General features: G+C 39.2%; 1 protein-coding gene across 1 annotated transcript; it reads right to left on the reverse strand.

The window, feature by feature from the left end:
• Positions 1–716: 716 nt before the first annotated feature.
• On the reverse strand, positions 717–4,685 carry xbp1 (X-box binding protein 1). Its single transcript, XM_046842174.1, is given in 7 exon segments — positions 717–1,418; positions 1,472–1,736; positions 2,399–2,482; positions 2,485–2,565; positions 3,034–3,150; positions 3,238–3,334; positions 4,428–4,685. Coding segments are annotated over 7 exon segments (1,104 nt in total). The 5' UTR covers positions 4,577–4,685; the 3' UTR covers positions 717–1,107.
• Positions 4,686–11,336: the final 6,651 nt, after the last annotated feature.

Consider the following 11,336-nt stretch of genomic DNA (forward strand, 5'->3'; position numbering starts at 1 on the left):
AACTAATAATCTACTTATAATAATAATCCACAGCTAGTGCATGATGTGGAGGTGAAGAACAGACTGATGTGAAGCAGAGAACATGAGATTGGTTTAAGGTCTCTCACCTAGCCACCATTACTGATTAAACAGATCATAATGCTTCATTTTGCATATTTATTGTACATATGGATTATACCATCTAGAATTCTGATGCTCTGAATCACACAGAGAAAGTAATGCCTTAACATGTTAAGATTAATACATTTTATAATAGATATACAATTTAATGTGCATCTCTGCCATGTTTCTACATGAAGCTGTTGGTGTTAAATCCTGGTGCCGTTTCTTTCCCACAGCAAGGAAGTAAATGTAATTAATTGCAGTATTCAAGTAGCTTTTTCCACATATCTGTACTTTTCTGAAGTATTTTACATTCTCTTAATTTCAGTGAAATCAGTAATGTTTTATTTATTTTATGAAAATTTTACTAAATATTAGTGTTTGATTCATTAATATCATTCTATGTACTTTTACATCTTGTGCCTCACACTATCAAAATTACAAGTGTCCACAAACTTCCACTAAACAAATCTAAATATGGGGACCAGATTTATTTATTTTTTTTAAACATACAATTCCACTAATAAAGATTTGTGGACATCTGACTGTGATATGATCTATAAATGTTAGTGCGTGAATATAAAATGAATAAATAAATGAAAAGACCACCAGGATGCGAAGCAAAATTTTTTTTAATGCAGTAGAAGATTTCACGAGGAAGGCGCTAAGAAAAAGGATGGTATACAACATTTAAGTGGACAGATTACGATACAGGACTCTGGAAACGGGTACAAATAAATACATTTAAAAAAAAAAAAAAAAAAATAATAATAATAATAATTTCCCACTGAACTTCCCCTTTGTCTCAGACAAAAATACTGAACTTTGCTTTTTGTAAACCTCCAACTTCTTTCCCTGAAGAAAAACTTATTGGTATCAGTAGGGGATTTAAAAAGAAAAGGAAATTTGTGCCGACTGTACATTAATGTAGGAGATATATATTTATTTTTAAATGATCTTTTGTACGCTAGGATTACGTTGGAAACCGAGCGACGTGTTGGTTATTTAGACGCTAATAAGTTGTGGGAAAAGTTCGTTAGCAAACATGTCTTCCCAGCAGGTGTCGGGGCAAAGCGGGGACGAGATGTCGCTGAAAGGGGAAGGTGACCTTTCGTATCCAGAGTCGCTGTACGTATCGGACATCAGGTACGCCGTCTTGTCGAAGCCTCCGAAGGACGAGGACGCCTCGGAAAGGAAGTCGTCGACCGCGATCGAGTCGCTCTCAGTCACGGGGATGATCATTTCCTCGGGTTCGTCTTTGATGGACGTCGTTTCGACTTCCACCTCCACTTCCTCGTCTTCAGAGGACGATGAGAAGATGAACGAGTCCTGATTGTCTTGGATGCTCACTTCGTAGATGTCCTCTTTTCTTCCTCCTCCTCCTCCTCCTCATCATCTTCCTCCTCCTCTACTGCATCTACTACCGGTTTGGTGTAAATGTGGTCGAACTGGATCAGTTCATTAAGGGCCTCCAGCTTAACTGGTGTGGCCCCCACAACTCCAGATGAGGGGGTAGGTAGCGGACCAGGGGTTGATCCGACCAGCAGGAACTGCTCAGGATGGTTCTGCTCTGGAGCTTCTTTGAGGAACAGCTCTGGTTCAATGATGTCCAAAATGCCAAGCAAGAGATCAGACTGTGAAGGAGAGAGAGAAAGAAAATGATCACTGCATGCTTTAAAATCAGCAAGCTGCTTATCTGCAGAAATGAACCCAAACACCGACCACATCCTTCTCTAGAAAAAAACCAACTTCTTTCACAATGCCATGATCTGCTTCGCTATCAAACCGGCAGAACAAGAAGCGATTAGCATTCCAAAGTCGCTTCTCTTCATCCTGCGCACCGGATAAACAGGAATGATTTATGCTCTTTGACGTATAAACACGTTTCCTGGAGTGAATTCCTGTAAATATAAATTTTAACCCGGAAACTGAATCCGAAATGTCAGTTAGAGGTATGAGGAAGTGTGGAAATGAGACACACACACGCACACACACACACACACACACACACACACGCGCACACTCGGGTTCCAGCATAATCCAGATTCAGTAGAAATCGATGGCAATTTCGCTGTAGTATGTAGAACAAACAATCGGTCAAGTTGCTGAATCCCAATCAACTCAAAGGGAGTCAGTTTGAGTTGATTCGAATTCAGCAACTTGACTCAATGTTCGTTCTAAACACTACTCTGACACTGTCTCAGAACACGCGACTGTTGTTTAGTTTATAATCGTGGAGACTCCCGGATCTGAAACTCGCACATATCCCAGAAAAAAATAAATAAAAAAAGCTTACCTCAGAGTCTGAAGTGCTAGGAACGTGAGAATCCATGGGGAACTCTTCAGCTTTGACGATAGCTGGGCCTGCACCTGCTGCGGAGGCACACGTAGCCTGAGTGCTGCGGACTCAGAAGACCCGTTCAGCAAAACCAAATCGTTCTTGCCGGACTCCAACACCTGCACCTACACACGAGGAAGAATCGAAAGCGGTTTTATACACAATAACAGCAGATTCGCCTCGTTAGACAAAATATTGTTTTATTACTGTAATAAAACTTTTATGGAAAGAAAGCCTCCTCTGATAAGGAACATGGGCCACCACCACCACTACATCCGTTTATAATAAATATGAATAAAATGCAGCAATTCTATATAGTAATGTAGCATCACCCAACCCAATCTGCTCATTTATTACCATTATTGAACATTTTTTTGAGTAAAATGGCCACTCAGTTTATCAGATTAAGCGGTTTGACTTTATAACCGCATGGCAGCCAAACCACCATGATGATAAACAGGGTTTTTTTTGCTTCTTATCAGTTCTAAAGTTTAAAGTTCTAGATGATGAGAAAGCCCTCGATCCTCTGATCCACGTGCTGTCGGCTTGTAAACCGTCCGGTATCATAACTCCCCAGTCTAAACCCTCTTTACCTTCTCTTTTCTGACCAGAGTGTCCAACCCCAGTCTCTGTCTCAGCTCCTCGTTCTCGCTCATCAGATCGCTCGTTCTTTCTCTCAACATCTGGTTCTCCATGTGGAGTTTCTGATTCTGGAAGAAGATCCATCAGGTAATTTAGCAATTACAATTAATAAAAAAATATATATATTTGTTATGGAGTAATAACTAAAAATTTACTTCATGCTCCAGTTCCAGGACTTGCTGCTCCAGTTCTCCCATTTTGGCCTTTTTTCTGTCTCTTGCTGTCTGTGCTGCGACTCTGTTCTTCAGCTTCCTAGAACACCAACATTTGCAATTAAAATTTGCGCACATTATTATTTTTTAATATAAACAATTAACCATGCATGCAATTAATTATCTTAGTTATGTTTATGTAAATAAGTGCAGTCTGAGGTTCAACCATGTCTGTGCCACGCAGGCAGAATTGAATATGTATAAATAGGTGTGGCTTCAAGGTCGCCAGAGCGCCAGTTTATACCCCCTCTGAATCCTAGTTTTTAAACTCTTTTCCCAAATCACTACTGTTATACAAGATTTTATCCGCTCTCACTCAATACATTATATACCCAAGTGTCTGATTTTATAAATTAAATGCAAAAAGAAAAAGTGGGAATATAGGAGGAATAACCGGGGACTGGCAACACTAAGTGCCAAAGTACATACATTCCTTAGTTTATAAAGATTCTGTGATCTGAACTTCGAAGCGTGAATACAAAGTTTTTTTTGGGGGGGTTTTGTAATTACTTTTTCCAAATCGTTTAAAGCTAAGGGGGGAAAAATACCATGATTTTCTAATCAACCCTGATTTCCATCGAAAGCATTTACTAGATACTGTATATTTGGCATTTGGAAATCTGGCAACCCGAGCCAGAATATTTTTCACCATTTAAAATAAAATAAAATGCCGCATGTTTACTGTACATGAGCTTCAAAAACACTAATGAAACTATAATGAGCTTACTTGAAAAATAATAAAATGTAACTATAGTTTGGAGAAAGTGACATGAGGAGAAAAAAGGGAGAATTTGTGTCTGGCAACCTTGGGGATTTCAATTATTTAATACTTAATACTGGAATATAATTTAGTGTGGTCACAGGAACGAATGGCAGTCAGAGTATTATAGAAATGGTATTGAATTCGTTGACATTTAGGAATGAAGAGCGAATAAGGTAGTAGAAGAAAAAAAACGACTTTGTTCCCCTTAAAAAACAATCAATCTGGCAACCCGTGGGGGTGGGGGGCGGTAAAAGACTACGCATTTAATCAGTTCGGTCGATATTAATCGGTTTATCGCTATCGAATACCGCCTGACTGATGAAGAAAAAATATATATATATATATATGATTAAAATGTTGTTTTTCTCACCTCCGAAGTGCTTTTTCCTCAGGACTCAGATGTGTGAGTCGCTGCCTTTTCCGTAAAGGAAGAGCAGCGCTGTTCGAGTCGCCGGAGTGTGAAGAAGAAATAAGAAGCACTTTATGGGCTCCTCCGGGCCCTGCTGTCACCACCACCATCTTGTTTTCAGGGTTTAAAATGTATTTTTAATTATAAAAAAAAAGGAGGAAAAGAGTTTTTATGAAGCTGCGCTCTTCCTTCTCCACAGAAAATGCCGGCTGGTGTCACTTAGCATTCTATATCTACTGTCGTGTTGCGATCTGATTGGCTGAGCACGGCGTTCACGTCATCACGCCTCGGCTCCTTATTGGTCAGAGGAACGCCGCGCGTACTAGCGCCCTGCGCAGTGAAGTGTGCACCCTAAGTAGTGTGGGAAGGTCCCAGTCTGCAGGGTTGCTTTCTAATGCAAGTGGAGGCCAAATACTTTCATCAGGTTGCATCATATATTCCTAGTAGTGAACTCTTTTAGTGACTAAATCAACACTGAAAGACTTTCGATCAGCATTGTCTGGGTTTCCAGCAAACTTTTATCATCCCGAACAACAGCGAAACGTCAAATCACGTGAAGAAAGGCATCGTATGTGAAGGCCCTGATGTTTTCATACAAAACAAAATCGATCTCAAATGCGCTATCGAAAAATCACCTGTACACCTTTTTTATAGAAGTGTATACATTCCATTGTTGTGGTTGAATTCTGGAATCTGATTGGTCCAGAGGTGTTGATTCGATTTCTATAACAGTAGTTTTGATGCAACTCACAGGTTCATGTTAAGTAGCTTTTTATAATAAAAAAAAATTCCTGCTTCTAATACGCCAATGAAAAATGTATTAAAAATTTCTCAAAATATTCTGAAGTTGGCGTGTTAGAAGCAGGAAAAATGGGTGAGCATAAGGACTTCAGACGGGCCAAATTGTGACGTCTAGACGACTGGGTCAGAGCGTCTCCAAAACTGCAGTTCTTGTGAGATGTTCCTGGTCTGCAGTGGTCAGGATCTATTAAAAGTGCTCCAAGGAAGGAACAGTGGTGAACAGTGTCCTGGGCGGCCGAGGCTCATTGACGCACGTGAGGAGCGAAGGCTGGTCCGTGTGTTCCGATCCAACAGACGAGCTCCTGTAGCTGAAACTGCTAAAGAAGTTCATGCTGTTATTGATCGATGGGTCAGAACTGTTTTAGCAGCAAAAAGGGAATCACACAATATTAGGCAGGTGATCATAATGTTATACCTGATTGGTGTATGTTTTTTTTTTATATGTATGTGTTGGTAACATATCATTGGTTCAACCCTTGTTATATTTTAATATAAATTATAAAATTATTCACTTCAACCAGTGTTTTTACAAGGAGTTCATGTAGACTTGATGTTGCAGTTGATTAGATTCAACTGAATCTTTATTAACAAGCAATACAGCAACAAAAGCCCTGATTGAACATGAGTAACAAGGTGATAAAGAGTGATTAGAAAGTGATCAGCTTTAAAGCACACATCACGTGGAAAAGACCTCATGTCACCGATTGAGCTCTTAAAGTTTACGTTTGTTCTACATTAATCCCACACAGAGAGCTGCGCTTTAAAAAAATGTTTTGTGGGGAAACTTTAACATCTAATGTTTACATACAAAATCTTCCCTTTTACATAATTATCAAGTTTTGCTAATTAGAAAAAGAAACTGTTAGTTACTTTCAGTAAGTCAGTCACATGATTTCTCCATCTTTCTTTTTGTCTCTAGATAAAAAAAAAAAACATGAACAACAAACAAAATTTTTTAGATTTATGTCAAAGCTTTTTGAAAAATAACTATGTAATTACAGGATGTGGAGAAAAGCTGTAATAAAAGGCCTGGAGATTTTCAGACTCTTATGTGTAATGTCTTTGTGTGTGTGTGTGTGTGTGTGTGTGTGTGTGTGTGTGTGTGTGTGTGTGTGTGTGTGTGTGTGTGTGATTAGCCTGTGAATGCTAGTGTTTGTGTTTCACAGGCCGGGTGATGAGTAGTCTATCACCTGGATGCGTCTGAGCAGAGGACGATCCTAATAAACACAAAGGACTGTCGTAAAATGTAAAAGTTTTTATTTATTGTACTTCTGTCGACTCGGGTCATATGGGGACAGACAGACAGACAGACAGACAGACAGACAGACAGACAGACAGACAGACAGATAGATAGATAGATAGATAGATAGATAGATAGATAGATAGATAGATAGATAGATAGATAGATAGATAGAACCTGCTGCACCAATATACAATGTTATATCACAGGTATTTTATACGCTTCTGCTTTCAGTAATGATTCATGACATCACTCTCCCAGTCAGCGTCCCCGTTAGCACTGAAACTGCAGGGACGTCCCCTCATCGAGAGAAGTTCACGACCCAGAGTATTATTATTATTATTTCATGTGTATCTCTTCCTCTTTTGTCTGCCCACCAACTACAACACTACAGATCAGTAGCTTGGGGGTAATTCTCCAATGCGGTACATACTGCACACATCCCCCGTATCCCAATATGAACACTAACTGACATTACTGATGATTTGCTGCCATCCTGTCTCTTTAAAAGAAAAAAAAACAGTGCGGGTCGATAAAGAGGAGGATGATGAAACTCTGTGCAAATAAGTTGGTGACTTACTGGAAAGTTTAGAAAGGATGTTGTAATTCTGAAGATAGAAGATATAACAGAGAAAGTGTGTCAGGAAAGATAAAAGACGGTGCAGATTTTTAACACATTTTCTGCTCGAGAAACAGAAGCTGCATTCTTCCGTCCTAGTGCTGATCAGAGTCATGTGATAGCTGTAAAACACACACACACACACACACACACACACACACACACACACACACACAATATTACATTCCACTTTCTAAATGCTTTACTAAACATATTCACTAACAATGTTTTTCTCTGTCTGGCGAAATCACACATCTATGTGTAATCATGCTCATACTGCTCATCAGAACACACACACATCAGAACACACACACATCAGGATAGACAAATACAAAATAGATTGGACTGCATAAGGCAATATGGCAAAAGTCCAGACAGACAGACAGACAGACAGACAGACAGACAGACAGACAGACAGACAGACAGACAGATAGATAGATAGATAGATAGATAGATAGATAGATAGATAGATAGATAGATAGATAGATAGACACACATTCTTTAAAGACAGAGAAAATCCCTTTGAGTTACTGTTTCCTCTCTGTTCAGGGAGCTTCAGCCAGGTCACATGTTGGATTCTCCCTGAGGAGATGTGCTGCTTTAAGGTGAAAGTCGTAAAAATCATAAAAAAAGCACTAGAAGAAAGCAGAGAAAACTCCTAAATACTACTCAGGAACTTAGGATGCTCTCCTCAACCACATGTTTGTGACTACTTCAATTTATTGAGTTGAGTCCTTGTGGAATGCAGGAACTGTAGAATCTTGGAAGGTTGAAAATGTGTTGTGCTGCTTTCTGGGTCATTTGAAGAGGCCAGAGTCAGAGTGGCCAGGAGAGAGTTGCTGTAATTCAGACTTGAGATCCAGAGGGTCTGAACAAGCACCTGGGTGGCCTGTATGGACAATAAGTGTGTGCTTGGTGTTAGTTTCAAGGTGAGTATCAGCACGGTTTTAAATCAAATATCGAGTAGATAACGCTGAAAGGAATAACGTATCTATTACATTATTTGGTTTTGTTTCAGCTGCAAAATAGAAACCTACTTCCTGTTATTGCTTGTTATAGCAGCTAGAAGAAAAATGATTCCTCGTTCTTTACTTGAAACAGGCGTCCCTTCACTACCCTCTCATATCTTCTTTCTTTCAAGTTTATAAAGAGGTTTCTCAGGAAACAAAAAACAGAGAGAAACGTTAACTTTTCTTTCTCGAAGACTATTTTATATATATACATTTATGGCATTTGGCAGACACCATCTTTCAGAACAACTTACATTATCTCATATTGATCTTCTTCTTCTTCTTCTTTTGGCTTCTCCTATTAGGGGTCGCCACAGTTCAGATCGCTGATAAACATCTGCAACCATAGTTGCTGTACGTGTAACATCTGTAACATCTAGTTCCAGTTACATCCAGAGTGAGACAGTGATTGTACACATTTCCTAATCATCTTATTAAGCTCTATTGAGGAGTTTTGCATGTAGTTTAACTTTTTGTTTATTTTGATTAGCGACTTAAGGCATGGGATGTTTCGAAAATGTGCTAATGAGAAATAGAACAAAAGAACAGCACCAAACTACAACAGTTTGATTATTAGACACAGATGCACATAATTCACTCACTATCTCTCGCTTTATGAGCAATTCAGTCAGTTTTGCACTAAAAACAACAACGATGGCTTTAACTTATTAATGAGAAGTGACCATGGTATAAGGTGATAATCCACGGCTAGGTGTGAAGCCTAATACCGTTTTCAATGCTCTCCACTTTACATTGAAACATTATTCACCTTCACATCATATACAGTGTGTATATATGTATAGAAGACATGCAGGTAGTTGGTGTGAAAGAGGCAGATGTAGAGGACAGGGTGGTATGGAGACGGATGATCCGCTGTGGAGATGGATGATCCGCTGTGGCGACCCCTAATGGGAGCAGCCGAAAGAAGAAGAAGAAGATATATGTATATATGTACAATTAAAGCTATTTGTTGATTTACTACCTTATTTTAAAGATGTCACTTCTGTCATGAATAAACCGTTACACTCCTAAAACACCATTTGTATGATTATATTTATCATTAAAAGCTGTGATTTATATTGTAGACCATTTGAACAAAAATGTAAAGGCTCAGTGAAATTAACTGAACAAATCTGTAGGAATATCAACATTTACCTCAGATGTGTTTATAAGTTATTGGTAAAATATCTTCTATAACTAAAATGAGACACTTGGTTAACACTTGGTTACGCTTGGCTAACAATGGCTAACTAAACACAACAAACACACACACACACACACACACACACACACACACACACACACACACACAGACCGTTCTCAGAATACCATGTAAGTGTTGTAGAAACCTTGCTTACACAAGGTGTGTGCTGACTGTAAAGTGTGATTGTTATAACTTCTACATTGTGCTGCCTCAGTGCGAGATTAGCAGTTAGCAAAACAGTGCCACAGTAAACATCCTGTGTGTGTGTGTGTGTGTGTGTGTGTGTGTGTGTGTGTGTGTGTGTGTGTCTTTGTGTGTGTAAGGAGTCGGCTGGATATGGTGCTGGCATTCACTCCACTAGGGAGATGCCATTATCTGGATGAGGTGTTGCAGGGTAACACCCGCATACACACACACACACACACACACACAAACGTTCGGATAAACTCCAGCTGGGGGAGTCTCAAGCTTGAGGCCATATTTACCCGAAGTCTCCACCCTGTGTGTATGTGTGTGTGTGTGTGTTTACACAGCTTTCTCTTTCACAGAGGATGCTAGAACACTCCATGCTAATCGTGTATGAAAGAAATTGTTCATTACAAGTAGCCTAAAAACTTGACTATACACCAGTTTGGCCCACATTCAGTGTATTCAGTGAAGTAAACATATTTATTACATTGCACATACAGTTCTTTTTTTGCATTTTTTTCACACCTAAATAATTAAAATCATTTAGCAAATTTTATTATTACAGAAAGACAACCTGAATAAATACAAAATATTCTAAATATTAAGGGAGAAAAGCTGTCCAAACCTGCCTTGGCCCTATTTGAAAAAGTCATTTGGTTCAGACAGACAAGTGCCTTCCGACTTCTAACGCATGGCCCTTTTACAAACAGGCCTTGATGAAATAAAACCAGACGTTCTTTTCCTGTTGTGTCAGCAGGAAGTTACAGCTCTACCTCTGCCATGTTCATCTGATTCTATGTGACTCTCAGGACACGCCTCGGTCTCCGTAGTGTTGTGATACGTCATATTCACGTAGCACCGGCGGTGCTGAGAGAAACGGTTTACTGAGGAGAAATCGATCTACATATCAAATATTGGTCACAAATTATTTGTCACTTTAAAAATAATAAAAGTAAAACGCATCTACTAACAAATATACAGTATATGAATAAAAAGCTTTCATGCTCCTGGCAATGCAAATCAGTGAATCTTATCACGGCTAGTGTGTATAATATTAATAACGCTCGCCAAATCGTATGCACTGTACCATTTATCTCGTGTCGCACTGCATTAAAATTGTCCGTATAAAGCCATTATTTCCATACTATAACTCAGAAGTGTGGCTTTGACAGAAAACAGACTCATCACATTTGCCTCCTCTACATTTTCTTTTCAGACTCAACATTTGCATGGCATTTAAATAAAGACAATAGACAAATCTCTGCCAGATCATCCAATCAGCTGCTGCAGTCGCCAAGGGAACGTTGTTCTATTGTTATAGATGTGACCCTCACAGACACGGCAACTTGCATAACGCAGAGACATGCTTAGGGTCAGTGAGTCAATTTGCATATGTTGTTGTTAATAACAAAATGAACAAAGATGTGTACATTCAAGTACCGTGCAGTTTACCAGGGTTAAAAATGTGACAGTGAACACCACTTTATAGACAGCTAACTACAACGTTTGTGCTTTATGAGCATCCAATTATACGTTTAGTCCTGTTAATAACTTCCACTCTTCTGGGAAGATGTTCCACTAGATTTCGGAGTGTGCTTGTGGAGATTTGTGGAGATTCATTCAGCCACGAGGGTGTTAGAAAAGTGAGAAGGCCTGGAGTGCAGTCAGAATTCCAATTTATCCCAAAGGTGTTCAAAGGTTTCCTAAACTCTTCCTTGAATTTCTCTTTCGTGATCCGCATATTTGATTTGCCACGTGTTTTACGCTGGATGCCCTTCCTAACGCAACCCTCCCTATTTATCCTGGC

Source organism: Silurus meridionalis, chromosome 27, assembly GCF_014805685.1.
Source record: "Silurus meridionalis isolate SWU-2019-XX chromosome 27, ASM1480568v1, whole genome shotgun sequence".
Classification (NCBI taxonomy): domain Eukaryota; kingdom Metazoa; phylum Chordata; class Actinopteri; order Siluriformes; family Siluridae; genus Silurus; species Silurus meridionalis.